This window comes from Eurosta solidaginis, chromosome 1, assembly GCF_040869045.1.
Source record: "Eurosta solidaginis isolate ZX-2024a chromosome 1, ASM4086904v1, whole genome shotgun sequence".
In the NCBI taxonomy this organism is placed as follows: domain Eukaryota; kingdom Metazoa; phylum Arthropoda; class Insecta; order Diptera; family Tephritidae; genus Eurosta; species Eurosta solidaginis.
In genome coordinates, this window is record NC_090319.1 from 135836069 (window position 1) to 135855367 (window position 19299).

Genomic DNA, 19299 nt, shown 5'->3' on the forward strand with positions numbered 1-19299 from the left:
TCGTGATCCACCCGCATCATTTATGGATGGTTTTCAGGATCCGTCCGGGATCCTGTCGGGGTTATTTTGGGACTTTTTCGGGACTATGTGAGAGTCATTTGGGGATCCTTCCGGGATCCCTCTTGGATCATGTCTGGATGGTTTTCGGGATAACGTCGGGCTTATTTCGGGACACTCTTGGTATCCTTCCGGGATCATTTCTGGATGGTTTTCGGAATCCGTTCGCGATCATCTCGGGGTCATTTCTGAACTTTTCGAGAAAATTTAGGGACCTTTCCCCGATGGTGCTTTCTTCAGGCATCATCTCTGAATAGCTTTCAGGATCCGTCCCGGATCCCGTCAGAGTCATTTCGGAAAATTTTCGGGACTATTTCGGGATAATTTTGGAACCCTTCCGGGAACCCGTCGGGGTCATTTCGGGATCATTTTGGGACTCATCCCGGATCAATTCTGTATAGTTTTCGGGATCCGTTCGGGATCCTGTCGGGGTTATTTTGGGACTTTTTCGGGGCTAAGTCAGGGTAATTTGGGGATCCTTCTGGGATCCATCTGGGATCATGTCTAGTTAGTTTTAGTTTATTAGACAGACAATTTTTTTAAAACCAACAGCTTGATAAGCAGGTTAACGTGAATAGTCCATATATTTTATTTTCTTCTCGCGGACGTGGCCGCGGGTAATAAATTAATTATTATATTTTTTCATCTTTGTGACTGAATCACGCCAGAACGGCTACACGAATTTTGATGAAATTTGGGACAGAGAGAGTCTACTGACCTTCACCAACATTACAAACTCAATGGGTCAAATATGTCGAGGGCTTACAAAGTAAGCAGTGACGCCCTCCACCCCTCCCCCCCCCCCCCCCTCATCATCTCCCTTCTGGTGCAAAATCTATAAATTGTTATAACTCATTGCAAATTTGCTCCTAAATCAATAATTTTTGGCATCTGGCTCATACAGATCGAGATCTAAACAATTTTGGAAAAATGATTAGTGGTGCTCTCCTTCTCCTCCCGCCATCCGTCCTTCTTCAATTGTTTTTATTAGCACGCTTTTATTAGCATTACCAGTATGTTTGTTTGTTTGTAATTCTTCATTCGCTTCAACGCGCCTGCTGCCTTATTAACATGCTTTTATAATTAGCACTTATTTGTAATCCCGTCAGGGTCATATCGAGAACCTTCCGGATTTTTTTCAGGATGGTCTTCGGTATCCGTCCGAGATCCCGCCGGTGTTATTTCGGGACTCTTTCGGGACTTTTTCGGGATTACTTTGGGTCTCTTCCGGGATGATTTCTGGATGGTTTTCGAGATCCGTCCGCGATTCTGTCGGGATTATTTTGGGGATTTTTCGGGACTATTTCGGGATCATTTGGGGACCATTTCGGCATCATTTATGGGTAGTTTTCGGGATCCGTCCGTCATCGCGTCGGGTAATTTCGGGACCTTTTCTGGACTATATCTGGGTAATTTCGGTACTTTTACGGGATCATTTCCGGATAGTTTTCTCGATCCTTCCGGCATCCCGTCGGGATTATTTCGGGACCTTTTCGGGACTATTTCGGGATCATTTTGGGACTCTTCCGGCGGGATACGTCCGGGATCCCGTCTTAGTTATTTCGGGATTTTTCCGGGACTATTCCGGAATAATTTGGGGGTCCTTCCGGTAACATTTCTGGATGACTTTCGTGATCCCGCCAGGGTCATATCCGGAATTCTCGGATATTTTTCATTGGGAATACTTTCGGGACTATTCAGAGATAATTTGGGTACCCTTCCACAATCGTTTCTGAATAGTTCTTGGGATCCGTCCGGGATCCCGCCAGGGTTATTTTGGGACGTTTTCGGAACTATTCCGGGATCATTTCTAGATGGCTTTCGCGATCCATCGGCATCATTTCTGGATGACTTTCGGCATCCGTCCGGGATACCGTCGTGGTAATTTCGGAACTATTTCGTGTTCACTTTGGGACCCTTCCGGGATCATTTCTGGATGGTTTTCGGGATCCATCGGTATCATTTCGGGATGGTTTTCCAGATCCGTCCGGGATCACCTCAAGCTCATTTCGGGATCATTTGGGAACCCTTCCGGAATCATTTCTGGATGGTTTTTGGGATCCGTCCGGGATCCCGTCGGGGTCATTTCGCGACCTTTTTGGGACTATTTTGGGACCACTTTTGGGACCCTTCCGGGATCATTTCTGGATAGTTTTCGGGATCCGTCCGGGATCCCGTCAGGGTTATTTTGGGACCCTTCCGGGACTATTCCGAAATCATTTCTAAATTGCTTTCGGAATCCACCGGCATCATTTCTGGATGGGTTTCGGGATCCGCCCGTGATCCCGTCGGGGTCATTTCGGGACTTTTTCGGGATCACTTTGGGACACCTCAGGGATCAATTCTGGATAGTTTTCGGTATCCGTCCGGGATTCCGTCTAGGTGATTTCGGGACTATTTTTGGCATCATTTATGATCCTTCCGGGATCATATCTGGATAGTTATCGGGATCCGTCCGGGATGCCGTCAGGGTTGTTTTTGGACCTTTTCGAGACTATTGCAGGATCATTTCTAAATTACTTTCGGGATCCATCGGCATCGTTTCTAGATGGTTTTGGGGATCCCGTCAGGGTCATTTCGAGAATCATTTCTGGATCCGTCCGGGATCCAGTCGGGTCATTTCGTGACTTTTTCTCCATTATTTCGGAATCATTTGGGGACCCCTCAGGGATAATTTCTGGAAGATTTTCGGGATATGTAGGGGATCATTTCGAGACTTTTTCGGGCTATATTGGTATAATTTTGGGACCCTATCGGGATCACTTAAGGATCCTTCGAAACCGGTAGTTCAGCACACATGCCTTTTTAAATCAAAATTCGGTATGTTTTATCTTTAATATCTAACACAACTTTTTCGTTCTATTTTTGAGTTTTTATTTTTATGAATCCTGTAATCGCACGGCAAGCTTACTTACTTACTTAATTGGCGCTTAACCGGCTAAATGGTTATGGCCGTCCAACAAGGCGCGCCAGTCGCTCCTTCGCTCCGCCAACCGGCGCCAATTGGTCACACCAAAGGCGTTTAAATCGTTTTCCACCTGGTCCTTCCAACGGAGTGTGGGCCGCCCTCTACCTCTGCTTCCATAGGCGGGTTCCGATAGAAACACTTTCTTGGCCGGAGCATCATCTTTCATTCGCATAACATGGCCTAGCCAGCGCAGCCGCTGCGTTTTAATTCGCTGGACTATGTTGATGTCTGCGTATAGCTCGTACAGCTCATCATTAAATCTTCTTCGGTACTCACCATCGCCAACGCGTAGAGGTCCATAAATCTTTCGAAGAACTTTTCTCTCGAACACTCCCAAAGCCGCTTCATCTGCTGTTGTTATGGTCCATGCTTCTGCCCCATATAGCAGGACGGGTACGATAAGTGACTTGTAGAGCATGATTTTCGTTCGCCGAGAGAGGACTTTACTTTTCAATTGCCTACCTAGACCAAAGTAGCATTTATTGGCAAGATTGATTCTCCGCTGGATTTCAGTGCTGATGTTGTTGCTAGTGTTGATGCTGGTTCCCAAATAAACGAAGTTTTTTACTATTTCGAAATTATGGCTGCCAACAGTAGCGTGGTTGCCAAGGCGCGTATGCGCTGAATCTTTGCTCGATGACAGCAGGTACTTCGTTTTGTCCTCATTCACCATCAAACCCATCTTTACCGCTTCTTTTTCCAGTTTGGAGTAAGCAGAACTAACAGCGCGGGTGTTTAGGCCGATGATATCAATGTCATCAGCATATGCCAGTAATTGCACGCTTTTATAGCACGGCAAGCACAAGGCTGAATATACTTTTATAAAGTAATTAATGGTATCTTCGACTCTCCAGGAAAATTAGAGCAATTCGGTCTTATTTGCAATAAGCCGTATCTAAGGACTAGAAGACTGTTGCACACCTAAACTCAAAAAAAAGTTATGTGTGCCACGGGACCATGAATAGAATAGTAAGTCCGGTTAATTGTCTCTGCTACAACTTCGATTTCTTTAATGGTATATTATAATCAGTGAAAACTCATCTACCTTGCATATGCCGTTCGGAGTCGGCATAAAACATGTAGGTCCCGTCCGACCGATTTGTAGGGAAAATCAAGAGGAGCACGACGCAAATTGGAAGAGAAGCTCGGCCTAAAATCTCTTCGGAGATTATCCCACCTTACATTTATTTTTTTTATATTATCATCATTCTCTGGATCAATTAAAATAATAATTTTTCATTAATTTACTACTAATCTTTAGTGTTCAACGTTATATTTTGTTAGCATTTTATCTACCAATTTTCTCAACTAAGTTTACATACCTATGTACATAAAATCATGTCACCTTACATTCGTATAATTAATAGTTTCTAAACATACATGTTGTGTAATGTCGATTGGTGTAAATTTTATTATTATTATTAAGTAAATAATTTAATAAATAAATAAAAGTAATTTATCTGAAATGAACTGTACAATTGAAACTCGCGCTGAGTATATAATATTTGGTTACACCCGAACTAAGACACCCTTACTTGTTTTGTTGAACCTCCTTAATTTCAGGTGGTAAGTTTGAGTGAAAAACGTTCGCTGGATGTGCTTTTAGAAACAAAAGGCTATAGTTTTGCAATATAAGACTTCTTTGACAGCAGAAGTGGAATTTCATGAGTTAAATATCAAGCCACGTCGTAGGAAACGCGGTTCCACAATTTCCGTCAAGCATACATTTTGTTGACTATAAAAAAAACAAAAAGCAAGATTTATTGGATACGCTTCTGATCAACACTGATTTTCATAAATTTTATAAACATTTATCAGCAGAAGGTGAATGCGAAGTCGAAGCTGATTAGGACCTCGATGATAAGGAACACTCTTAATAATTATTATTATTACCCTTTTCTACATTTATGTTTGCTTAATAATAATTATTATTATCCTTTTCTATATTTATCTATGCAAATAGTAATTTAATTTTATACGCGATATTTCTAAATTCTTAATTTCAAAATAAATGGCATATTTTCGTTATTTAAAAACAAATTCATTAATAAAATGTATTCAAAAATAAATGTGTTTTGAAAAAAACATTGTTTTGGCTTTTTTAAACTGGCTTTCGTCAAACAAACTTGTGTCGACATAAGATAAACAACCATGTCCTATTTTACACAAATGAAGTTTGAAAAGCAGCCTGTATGAGGTAGGATGATATTTCGTAAGGAAAATCATTTGACTAAACAACTTATTTATTTATTATGTATTTATTTAAAAAACTAAAAAGTTTAATATAAATCAAATGATTGAAGAACACTTCGTTAATTACCAGTATCAAGTTTTAAAGTAAAACAATAGTGAATAGGTTTAAAACAAGGAACCAAATTGTATTTCGTTAGGTTTATGTCATTCGGATATTTTTTCTTTATTTTTGTTAACAATTAAACATTTTGCTTTTTATTTTGAAAATTTTGTGCGCAAAGATATAACGAAAATAAATGTGCTTGTGAAATAAGTCAACCAAACTAGAATGCACAGATTTTTTTGCTTCCATTGTTTTGTTAAAAAAAGACTAATTCCCACCTTCGCATGTGGAAAAATGGTTTTCGTAATTTGCTTATCCGATAAATTTTTGTAAGTATTTCGAGCTTGGAATGCCAGGAAAACCAATCTAGTGTAGGTACCGGGAGCTTTTCGATACTGACTCAAATGTTAAACCAGCGTCGTTCAATAGTAGCTATGCATTTTCCGACATAGGGCCACTACGTAGTAAACTCTTAAAAAATATTTCAATTTATTTCTTATGCATGCAAACAGGAGTAGCCAAGAATTTTTGACGTTTGACGACGCTTGGTGCTCACCAGTGGCGTAAGTTTACCACCTGGGGTCTGTGGCAAATTCTTTTGATGGGGCTCTATCAATAAAAATAGTCACGTTGTCCTCAATTTAATTATGAAAATGAAATGGTATATTAACTTTTGCATGAATCTCAAAATTGTAAGTCCTTAAAGGAAAATAGATAGACCCACCATTAAGTATACCGAAATAATCAGGATGAAGAGCTGAGTTGATTTAGGCCTGTCCGTCTGTTCGTCTGTCCGTCTGTGTGTTTGTATGCAAACTAGTCCCTCCATTTTTGAGATAACTTGATAAAATTTGGTGATTGGGTGTATTTAGAGGATTTTTGCCATATCTTTCTCAATTTATCAGATTGAAGCTTCAAACTTCGCCATATGCTTTCGTATATTGCACATATTGTTGCTTGAAAAAATGGATGAGATCGGTCATATATATATTATATATCCCCCACAACCGATTGTTCAGATAAGAAACTTTTCGTAATTACTGCTCCATTTTAAAAGCTAGAGGCTTCAAATTTCAACGAATGCTTACGTATATACATAGCTTATAACAGATCATGCGTACACCAAAGGCAAGTCGGTAGACACCGCATTGCATAGGGTGGTAATAAGCATAGGGAAATTCCTGGAATATAAGGAGTATGCTCTAGGAGTCTTCTTGGACATTGCCGGGGCTTTCAATAATCAATTTCTTAATTACATTAAAGTACATCCTGCCTTAATCAGATGGATCGGCTGCATGTTAAATTGCAGAAAGATTACATCACAATGGGGATTGCACGAAGTCAGTGGACAGGGGCACGCCGCAGGGAGGGGTGTTATTACCTCTGCTGCTCAGGCGATTCGATGAGGGACCCGTAAAACTTACGTCTTACGCAGATGACGTTGCAATAGTTCTTTGATGGATCGGCGCTTCGGGATATTCATACCTGTGTATCTAATATCAGGTTGAAGGCCAATACGGAGAAGACAGATATGGTCTTGTTTCCAAAGAGGTACAAGGTCCCAAACTGGAACAGGCCTAAGTTAGGAGGGGTGACTTTACAGGAGAAACCTTGCACAAAATATCCAGGAATTATCCTAGACAGTAAGCTCAACGTGGAGGAGAGGTTCAAGAAGGCTTCAACGGCACTCTATGCATGTAAAAGAATGCTGGGGTGTACGTGGGGCTTGTCGCCCTCTCTTTCTTATTAGGGTTTTACAGCGATTGTAAGCCCTATTCTATACTATCTATGTAGTTCTTGTTTGGTGGAAAGCCACACAAAAACAACATACCTCAAAAAATTAGAAGGGTATGCAGACTATCGATGCTTAGCATTATCGGAGCCCTGAAAACAACCCCGGCGGCTGCACTGTATGCCATTCTGCAAATTCTACCTGTAGACCTGGTAGCAAAGAACAAAGCATTAACAACCGCAACCAGGCTCGGTGCCTCGGGGCAGCTTGAGCGCCGACCATATGGCCATAGTAGTATAGCGTCATCAATCACAAGACGAACAGACTACCTGATTCCCCATCTGTGCTTCGAGGGAGATCTTAAGGCCACAATAGAGGTAGATGGTTGGCGCGGGGTTGCGCTAATGGCGGACGAGGCGATACATGTGTACACAGAGGGTTCCAAAATAGTGCAAGGGGTAGGGTCTGCGGTATACTGTGCTGATTTGGAAATAAGCAATCAGTCTATGTGAGGTCCTCATGGACCGGCCAGTTCAACCTAACCTACGTATATAGCATATATTGTTGTCTGAAAAAATCATAGAGATCTGTGGTGTATATAGTATATACATGGTGGTATATATAGTATATATATGTGGGTAAAAAGGGGTTAGTGATATAAGACTGTCCTTTTTACTAAAGTTCAATAAAATATTTAATGTTTAATTTTGAAAATAAAGGTTTTGTTACAAAGTTAATTAATGAAAATTACAGATGGTTGAATGTAATGATATTTGATTAATTTTAATGGTCAACTTTCACACGCGTCGTTTTCCGTCGTTATGGTTTGAGTTCTCGTCGTCAACTAACTATTGCTTCTCGTTTGATATTTGTTGCTTCTCTTTGTTGCTTCTTCGTGTCACAAGGTTGCTGAGAAAAGGTCGAGATGTTGTATAGAAACCCAATCCCACATTCGGCCATTCTGTCATACATTCGACCCGAATGTACCGTCGTTATCACTGTAGTCTTGAACCCATGGTTTTATATATTCGGCACAAGTTGTTGATTTTATTGGGCCTTCAGTGTTGGAGATTTTTTCGACATCGTACGAATTGTTACCTTTGACTTTTGTGATTCGGTATGGACCCAAGAATTTAGACTTCAACTTAAGTCCGCTACCGAATTGCGTTCGTTTGATTACTACCAGATCGTTGATTTTATACAGTTGAGCTGGTTTATGTTTCTTATTATAATTGTTCTTTTTTTCTCGTTGAATTTGAATGCTTTGTTGTTTTGCCTTCTTTCGTAGTTCATCTCGGTCGTTGTTGAATGTTTCTACCATTTCTTGCTCCAAAAGTTTACGTATATGTTGATCGTATTTTGTTCGCATCTTTGTACCAATTAAAAGCTCGAATGGAGTTGTGTTGATACTTCTTGTGAACGTCGAATTAATTGCTTGTTGAACTTTGTCAACGTGTTTAAACCATTTTGTTGGATCTTCGATACTCAGCTTTGTTAAAACTGATATTATGATTGCATTTAGTCGTTCGATTTGGCCATTTACCCTTGGCAAACCAGTTGTAATCATTATGTGTGTGATGTCTTCATTATCACAGTACGCTTTGAAATCGTTCGATGAAAATGCAGCGCCTCTGTCAGAAATGATGTTTACGGGATTTCCAAAAATTACGCTTTGACTGCGGAGTCTCGTTATTACCTCTAAAGTGGTTGTCAACTTTGTAGGGTACAGCCAACAAAACTTAGTGAAGGAATCGATTATAGCTAAAATATGCTGATACTGTTTATTTGTTGACTGCAGTGGACCGAGGAAATCTACATGGAATGTTTGAAGTGGTAAGTCCTCTTTCTGAATTAGATGCAGTAAGCCTTCTTGCTTGCCTAGCTTACGACTACTTAAAATACAGGATATTCAGCATGCGATGTGTCGTCTTATTTTTTCATCAATGCATCTTTGTTAATTGTAACTTCAGATTTCACACACAATTCTTCACCAAGCACAACTTAAATGTCCATACAATTGTTTGCAACTACATAAAATGTCAATATAAATGTTTCACTGTCTACTTGCAACTCATGTTTAAAACTACCACTGGGTTTAATTTTGTTGTCACCAGAGTTTGAGCCGAATCCGACTAAAAATATATTACACGCACTTAATTTTGGTCTAACCAAATGCAAATATACTTCTTGCGTTACTATATTGAACTTGCTGCCTGTATCAAACAATGCATTATATGTTTTGTCACCAATTTTAACTTCTTTGTAGGCAAAATCGTGTCTACATATTACTTGACGCGTATTTGCCTTTACATTCGTATCATCTTTTTTGTTTTGTTAACAATTCGCCGAAATATGTCCATATCGATTGCACTTGAAACACTTTTTACCTTTTTCTTTGTTTTTGCAACTGCTTGACAAGTGACCTTTTTCACCACAGTTGTAACATTTTATTTCTTTTCGTTCACTCTTTTTAACATTTTCTATTCATAACATTTCAGTTTGTCTTTGAAATCACTTAGTTTCTTTGCGCCATACAATATTGTTTTGTTCACTGTCAGATCATTAATCCCGTCGATTACATGTTGAATTAATGCTTCATCTTCGATATTACCTCTATTCGCGATTTCACGCATATTATAAAAAGATTCTTGTAGGGTTACACTGTCTTTCAATTTACGCTCACACAGTTGTTTGTGTAGAAGTGCACTATTTGTATTGTCTTTGAATTCGGTCAGCAAAGCATTTTTCAATGCTTGCCATGAATTCAACCCTCGTTCATTTAACACGAAAAGTTTTGCAACACCACGCAACGATTTCTTTGCAAACACAAGTTTTTGTAGATTATCCCATTGCATTAGAGCGGATTGCTCTTCAAATTCTTGGCACCAGATGTCAATAGAAATCTTATTAGAACCGTCAAATGGTCTTATTGAGTCTTCTATATCGCGGAATGTCATTGCAAATTTAGGCATATTATTTGGTAAATATTTGTTTGAGCGCATGTCTTTGTGTATTACATCTCTTCTGTTGTTCATTCGTTCGTCGTCGGCCTCGCTCATATTCGTGCCAAACTCAAAGTAGTGTGTCGCTTCGTGGCTTGCATTTCGTTCGATATTCTGTGCTGTTTTACTTGTACTATCGTCGTTTCTTTCTTGGTTGTTCACTTCATCGTTTTCCTCTTTACCGTCGTTGTCGCCGTTCTCGCTGGCATCATCATCGTCGTTAGCTTCATCGTTGTTTTTTTCTGTGAACAAGAGATTTTGCCGCAGGTTTCGAAATATATGCAGCTTCACATTGGCTACATTGTAGTTGATACCCATCATGTTGCATATTGTGACCAAGTCCCCTTCATTTAGATTTGAATTAACGTAAGTCTCCTTTTGCTTGTATTGTTCGCTATTTTCATCGTATTCAAAACCACAAAATTCACGAAGTCGGCGTCGATTATTTCTGTCGCCATCAATTTGGAATACATATTTGTGCAGCGTTATAATGTTGGCTTTGCTACTATTGCGCAAGCTATTGCACATAAAATCATTTAAACACAACATTTTGTATGTTGAAACAATTTTGAACCGAAATAGCTTTGTTCTCGTTATTATCTTTTCACTTATTATTTTTTAAGGATGAGCCTCTATGCTTCTTTTTAGATTCACAAATTATTGCTATTTTATTTTTATATTTTGAGCCCCCAAAAGGGGTTAGTGATATAAGACTGTCCTTTTTACTAAAGTTCAATAAAATATTTAATGTTTAATTTTGAAAATAAAGGTTTTGTTACAAAGTTAATTAATGAAAATTACAAATGGTTGAATGTAATGATATTTGATTAATTTCAATGGTCAACTTTCACACGCATCGTTTTCCGTCGTTATGGTTTGAGTTCTCGTCGTCAACTAACTATTGCTTCTCGTTTGATATTTGGTGCTTCTTCGTGTCACAAGGTTGCTGAGAAAAGGTCGAGATGTTGTATAGAAACCCAATCCCACATATATGTGTATGTATTTTCGCAATTTCAGCCCCATTTTAACAGCTAGAAACTTCAAATTTCACCTAATGCTTACATAAAAAAAAAAAAAAAAATTGCATATATTGCAATGCATACGGATATAGTATATATTGTTGTCAGAAAAAATCATAGAGATTGGTGGTATATATATTATATACCCCATATAAACTTTCATTTTTGCCCCTTTTTTACGGCTAGAAGTTCAAATTTCATCAAATACTTACGTTTACGTCATATATTGTAGTCATAGCTTTTACATGTAGACCACACAAAACGGAAACTTTGCATCCTCATACAAAGTACCTACCTATTTTTTTATTTTATATTTATCTTAAAAATCGTTTAGGTTGTACATCTGTTCACTATATATTTCCCATCTTATACAGCCGATTATTTGGAGATTACGAATGGAATAAGATTATTGTTCAGCCCCATTCATGAAAGGCATGAAGTCTTCGGCACAGCATACTTGTTTTAATAAACTTCGAAATTTTCAGCGTACTCCATTAACCGTTGTATATGTCCAACAAATACAACACAGGCCTCCTCTCTTCGGCAATTAAGAATGATCTGCAGTCCATGCTAGCACAATGCGTATTGGAAACTTCACATTCATCCACAGAACATAATATCTCAATGCGTTAATCACCTATTCGCTAGCTGTTCGGTGAAGGAACAATAAATATCGTAAGGGAACCTGCATGCATTTACAATGAAATATAAATAACAATTTAATTTAATAAGATATTTATTAAGAAAAATCTTTTTTCGGGATTTATGTTCCGCAAAAGTGTCTATAGCATCATCAAAGTGTAAAGATGGGGCCATAAAACTTTCAATAGGCAGAATAGCCAAGTTACATAACCTGTCTATTCTCATAGAGTTTCTTTATTGGGTTTTATCAATTTTAGTTTGGAAAATGATTGTTTAGCACTAGCTGTTGTCACAGGAATTGTAAGAAATAATATTAATGCAGTGCATACTTCAGGAAAGCTGCAAGACATAAAATGATTTTCTATTATTAATAAATCAACAAGGGCTCTAATACACGACGACTTTTCTATTTCGGTGTCATTTAAAAGGCTGGAAGGCTGCAAAACACCGAAATTGAATCAATTTCATTCATTGGAATGAAACGCGGATTCAGTTGGTTTATAATGATGTCCAAATTTTCGATAAAATATGTTCACTTTGAACAAACTTTCCGGATCTAGTAGACACTCAACTTAGCAAAGCTCATCAAAATGGCGCTTTACCTTCTTCTGGCGAGTTTTAGAAATTTCAGGGGTGATGGACCATTTTTCTGCTACACTATTTTCTTCCATTGTTAAGTTTTCAAATTCATGTCGATACCTTTTCAATTATTCTAGGCAAATGTTCAAATGGTTTAAGGCATTTAAAAGATCGGTTGCTTTAGACTGAAGTGCTTTAGAGGCTGCATCGATAGTAGGTAGGATCTTTCAATCTTCGATCTTCTTTTTGAGTGAAACAGCTTCATTTATTTCTTCTGATTTGCTATTTTACAGAATTTTGCAGTGAACAGAATATTTTCGTGAGCGCTTTTTGGACATCAACAAACCGAAATTTTAAAGCAAAAACGGCATCATAGCGCCCTGCCCATCTAATAGGGTTTAATGTTTTTTTAATGTTACTGATGTTGAAGACTCCCTTTCTTTAGAAGATATAAAACCTGATAAAATATTCCATCTTTTGATACTATGCCCAAAAAAATTCTAAATTTGTTGAGTTTTTTCAAAAACGAAGCATCATTGAGTACAAGATTCATATTATGAGCAGGACAGTGAACACAACGAAAGGTTAAATGACACGTTGAAAGTGTCAGAGTAACATCAAGGAGCCTAGAAAGTATTTGGCGCTAAAACGATTTTTTTTTTTTTTGGTCATAGACTCTTGCTTTTCATCGAGTGTTCCATGTAACCACCACTGTTGGTACGTAAGACAGGAATCGAGATGATCTTTTGATGTCTCGTGTCATTGTATGGCATCTGCAATATGTTTCCAGTCGTCATCGCCCTCAATCCAAACTTTTTGTATTTTCTTAGATGCCAGATCTGCGAATAACCAACACGGTTCCCAATACGCTTTCCGAAGTATTAAAGAATAGGATGGCCATTTACGTCCAAGTTTCACGCCAGACCTGGAAACAATATAGTAATGTTTTTCTAGATCTCTTGTCACTATTTTTAAGAAAGGGCCCTTAGGTTTACAAAATCCGTTTTCAATCACAAACCTTTTCACTTGATCAGTTAACTCTTTTAAGTTACCCTTATTAGTAACATATGGTGAAGATACAATATTGTTCACGCGGCTGCCGTGGTGTGTCGGTAGCGTGCTCCACCACCCACAATGCAGATCTTGGGTTCATGTCCCGGAAAAAGGAACACCAAATTTTAGAAACAGGGTTTTTCAATTGGAAGAAAATTTTTCTAAGCAGGGTCGCCCCTCGGCAGTGCGAGATACAATTTATCTTGATAATTTCTTTATCGATAATATTTCGAACGTTAAGCTAATCGTTTATCAACAAATTTCCACCGTTTCCGTTGAAACACTTCGAAATATTATCGATAAAGAAATTATCAAGATAAATTGTATCTCGTTTTTAACCGAAACGAAAAGCTTTCGTTAACGCTAAAAACGTTAACAAAAACGTGATACTTTATGTTTGAATTGTGCTGGCAATGCTATAGCCATGGTGAAGCCGTAAGGTGTAACAGCGATCGGACATACACACAAACTCCATGTAATTTGTTTGTGTAATTTGTTGGTGGTAATGTCAAAAATTCTCCGAGAAATTTTCGTACTGTCAAAATTCATGAGAAAAGTTGCAATCAGCTTGGCTAATGCTTTCACCTTTAATGACTCCGCCATCAATCAGCTTTGCCAGCATAGTTTGAAATTAATAATCAACTTAAACGATTTGATTTCGTTTTGATATGGGAGAAAACGAAACAAAATCATTTCGTAAATTTGATGTTCTTAACGTTAATAAACGAAACGAAATGATTTTGTTTCGTTTATTAACGTTAATTATCGTAACGAAATGATATCGTTTCGTTGGTTAAGCATGCCTGGTTTCAACGGAAACGGTGGAAATTTGTTGATAAACGATTAGCTTAACGTTAAGGTGCATCCCTGCATCTGATAATGCTGGTACACTTTTAGTAAGGTCCAATTCTTCACTTTAAGTCATAATTTTTCAAGTATTGACTAATTTTAGGTGGGTTCCCTCTTTCTATTTCGTTTTTCGCTCCCACTTAAATATTTTCTGGAACTAAACATTTTAATATCTAACTTTCACAATCAACTTTACTTTGCCACCATTTTCATATTCAATAAAGAACAAATACGAAAAGTTATAGATACAAATCACCAATTGTGAAAATGATAGAACAAAGAATACGCAGTTAGTAAGCGCTCATTAAAAATATCAAATCCGGAATTCTCCCAACATAATGTTGCTAGCAGCAGCGCCACGAAAAAAGTAAAAACCAAATAGGGAATTCCCCGATCGTCAATTCTCACCCGCGCTGCCAACGTACCGCGATAAACTATGTAGAAAACAATGGATGCGTTTTATAATGAACAGAGATGTGCATAAGTACGTTAAATTACTCTTCACGGGTAACGTGTACAATTCTAAAAATGAATCAATATATTTTAGTTTAGTTTGGTTTAAATGCGTAACGATTAACTTGAAATGGTATTATGGTCTTTAGTTGTCTCACTTTGGATTTTAAGGAGAACTTATAAAAATATACTTTTCAAATAAAATAAAACACTCAGATAAAATGTAAAAAAATATTTCTGAGCCATCAGCCTCTTAGCCCGGGGCCCTTTTGGGTCTGGGACCCGTGGCATTTTGCCAGCCCTACCACCCTATTGTTACGCCGCTGGTGCTCACTCACAATACAAATAGAATATTGAATTTTAATTGCTGTTAAACTTTGTTTGTTTGGTTGCCTTCCGAAATGTGAATTTATTCCTAAAAATCTTTAGAAAATAGCAGTAGAAATTTCTTTAGAACTGCGTACTGCAAAAGAAAATTTGCCAGATTAAATTCTTCTGACGCATTTCTTCAGTGTCATTTTATACATATGTATGTATTTTTTGATTTTCTTAAGAAGTGCATAGGGCTTTGTTTTATGGTCACAACCAAGCAAATCCTCTCATAGCTTAGTCATGGATTATTACTAAACTATTTATTATTATTTTTTATAGCACATACATTCTTCGATGATGCTTTTGAAATATCTGATCATAGTGATGATGACATTCAAGTTAACCGCTTCGTCAAATTACTCGTAGCTACTATGGATGATGCGGCTTCGGAAATTCATCAGACCACAATACGCTTGCGCCCTCCCAAAAAATACCCGACCCCCTATGGCGGTCGTTTAGTATGGACTTTACCCGGAAAGACAAAGTTTATTACCCATATGAAAGATAAAGATCGCATTCGCCATCGTAAACGTTGGTCACAAGTGATGTACATGTACTATCTACTCGGACATCGTCTTATTGAGTTACCAATATCTGCGGATCGAAAGGAAGAGATTGCTCAGAACACTTATCTTTTAACTCTGGATGGTGATATTGATTTTAAGCCCAATGCCGTAACGCTATTAATTGATTTAATGAAAAAAAATCGTAATCTAGGAGCAGCATGCGGACGTATTCACCCAGTCGGCTCCGGTCCTATGGTATGGTATCAGCTATTTGAGTATGCCATTGGTCATTGGCTACAGAAAGCAACTGAGCATATGATCGGTTGTGTACTTTGTAGCCCCGGTTGTTTTTCGCTTTTCCGTGGTAAAGCGTTAATGGACGACAACGTAATGAAAAAATACACCACACGCTCTGATCAAGCACGACACTACGTCCAGTATGACCAAGGCGAAGATCGTTGGCTTTGTACTTTATTATTACAGCGTGGCTACCGTGTTGAGTACTCGGCTGCATCTGATGCATACACTCACTGCCCTGAAGGTTTTAATGAGTTTTATAATCAAAGGCGTCGTTGGGTGCCTTCCACTATAGCTAATATAATGGATCTCTTGGGAGACGCTAAGCGTACAATAAAAATTAACGATAACATTTCCTTACTATACATTTTTTATCAAATGATGTTGATTGGTGGCACCATCTTAGGACCCGGTACGATTTTCCTCATGTTGGTGGGTGCCTTCGTAGCCGCTTTCCGTATAGACAATTGGACTTCTTTCCATTACAACATTGCACCAATTTTATTCTTTATGCTAATTTGTTTCACTTGTAAGTCAAATATTCAACTGTTTGTGGCACAAGTATTATCAACGATATATGCCCTCATTATGATGGCTGTAATAGTGGGTACAGCCTTGCAATTGGGTGAGGACGGAGTCGGTTCCCCTTCTGCTATATTTTTGATTGCTATGACGAGCTCGTTTTGGATAGCTGCATGTTTACACCCACAAGAGTTTTGGTGTATTACGGCTGGTCTTATATATTTGCTATCTATACCGTCCATGTATCTTCTTCTCATTCTCTATTCAATTATCAATCTGAATGTGGTTTCGTGGGGTACACGTGAAGTAGTCGCAAAAAAAACTAGAAAAGAAATGGAAGCGGAAAAAAAAGCCGCTGAAGAGGCAGCAAAACGTGTTAAACAGAAGAGTATGTTGAGTTTCTTACAAAATGGCATAGGAGATAATGCGGACGATGAAGGTTCCATTGAATTTTCGTTGGCTGGCCTATTCCGTTGTATACTATGTACGCACGGCAAAACGACAGACGAAAAGGCACAGCTCACAGCAATTGCGGAATCTTTAAATGTAATCAAAACTCGATTAGAAGCACTGGAACACACATTAGATCCGCATGGACATTCTAAGCACGCACGACGACGTACAATCTCAAATGGTTCTAAGGATAATCACTTACTTTCCTCAGTTGTAGAAAAATCGGGCGATGAATCAGGGGAGACGGATTCTGATACTTCAGAAGAACCTCGGCAAGAACGCGACTTCTTGACAAATCCATTCTGGATTGAGGATCAGGATTTGCGCAAAGGCGAAGTTGACTTCTTGTCCAGCACTGAAATCCAATTCTGGAAAGATTTAATTGACAAGTATCTATTTCCTATCGATAACGATCCGGTTGAGCAGGTAATATTTTAGATTTTCTTTTTAGTACAATCAATAGTCGAAATCTATCGTGGGATAAGTGGATATAGCACATTGTCGTACATCTTTTTTACGTTTTATTTTCATATTAATGGAACATTGAGTGGCTCACATCTTATGTAGGTACATATTTCAGCCAGCATGCGGTTAATTATTTATATGATTGATGCTATTCACACATGTGAATTTTTTTTGGCAACAAATTGCTTTTTTTTTCGATTGACGGAGGAAAATAGAATTCGGTGCCCGTGGCCTTTTCTGGCAAATAGGTTTTGGTCACTTTTTATCAAAATTAGTTGCTTTAACTTAGTTTGTTCACGTACATAGTTGTTTTTTATTTTTTTAAGGTGCCATTTATAATGCATAGAGTACATATGGGGAGTTATTTTTCAAGTTGTTTACTAATTCGACTAAACTTCTCACATTACTAGGGTAATTAAGATTTAAGGCAGTGACCGAAATAAAAAAACTAAGTTAACATTTTTCATCCACCCATACGACATCCGTTAGGCTATCCGGATGAAAAATCTGATCGGTTCGGTTTTGCGGTTCGAACCGTTTTTGCATCTTTGGATTGGTTCATGATATCAGTTTTTTGGGTTTTTAAACCGGTTCGATTCAGAGATTCGGGAATAAAAAATATTCGATATGTGTTTGAATTTGGGTGGCTTTTATATATCTAATTTCCAATTTTCTACAGTCCCAACTCAAAGCTACCGCATATAAAATTTGGTCGCCGAACCAATCAGGCGTGTCGCACAGGAATTTAATTTAAGACTTCTCTAAGGAGACTCAAAAATATGAAATTAAACTTATTTCCTTATACCTATAAACCATAATAGATTCCACATTTTTAAGTAAACTTTTTAATACCTCCAAATATCTCGCTTCCTGTCCCATTTAAAAAACTCGTTTATTCTAAATATTGTATATTTTATAGTAGTATATATGTCTGAGTTTGGTTTCCCGCAGAACTTAGACGCCTGTGCAAAATCAGTCAGGCAGAATGGTAAAGGACCTCCGAGCCGTTCGAAACTAAACAAGATTTCAGACAGGGTGACCCCATATCGTTCGATTTCTTAAATTTGTTGCTGGATAAAATTGTACTAGCTGCAGAGCTTAACCGTTCTGGAACAATATTCTACAAAAGGTTGCAATTACTGGCGTATGTTGATGAGATTGATCTAATCGGCTTTAGTACCTGCGCCGTAAGTTCTGCTTACTCCAAACTGGAGAAAGAAGTGTTAAAGATGGGTTTGAGGGTGAATGAGGATAAAACGAAGGACCTGTTGTCATCAAGCAAGGAGTTTGCGCCTCGGCAATCGCGCCAATGTTGGCAGCCATATTTCGAAATAACAAAAGACTTCCTTTATCTGGCAACTAGCATTAACACAAACAACAACATCAGCTCTGAAATCCAGCGAAGAGTGCCAATAAATACTACTTTGGGCTAGATAGGCAATTGAAAAGTGAAGTCCTCTCTCAGCAAACGAAAATCGTGCTCTCTAAGTCAGAATAATGAACTATGACAACATCAGATGAAGCGGCTCTGGGAATGTTCGAGAGAAAAGGTAAACAAATCACGAGTATAGAAAAGCCTGAATCTGATACAGAAACAAGGCAGTCAGAACCTATGATAGAATCTGAATTTCTAACTCCAATCAATGATGTCGCTGCTAAGGAGAAACCTGTTCTCATTGACAACAACAATGTTACACTATCTGTTGAACCAGCTAATACGTGTGTTGATGATAGCATTGTTATTATTGATACAACTGACATACAAAGTGATGAGCCTACTGATGCAAAGTGGGTAGAAGTTATAAAGAAAAAGAAAGCAGGTAAAAATCGAAGTACTGAGAAGGATAAATCTGACTTAAATACCGCCGCATCTCCGTCTTTCTCTGCGTCAGCTGTTAATGGCACTAATGCTGAAGTTAACATTGCGAACGTCAACAACAATCATCAACATCAGAAGGTAGATGATGCAATGAAGAATAATGATGATAAACAAATGCGCATTATTGGTTCGAATGTAAGCACTGAGCTTAGGGT

General features: G+C 38.2%; 1 protein-coding gene across 3 annotated transcripts in view; it reads left to right on the plus strand.

Moving 5' to 3' along the window:
• The window catches only part of kkv (hyaluronan synthase-like protein kkv), an 885043-nt gene that overhangs the window by 527307 nt on the left and 338437 nt on the right, over nucleotides 1-19299 (plus strand). For all 3 annotated transcript variants that reach the window (XM_067759857.1, XM_067759855.1, XM_067759856.1), the window contains exon 6: nucleotides 15302-17226. In XM_067759857.1, the coding sequence (XP_067615958.1) occupies nucleotides 15302-17226 (1925 nt within the window). The remainder of the gene's footprint in view (nucleotides 1-15301; nucleotides 17227-19299) is intronic.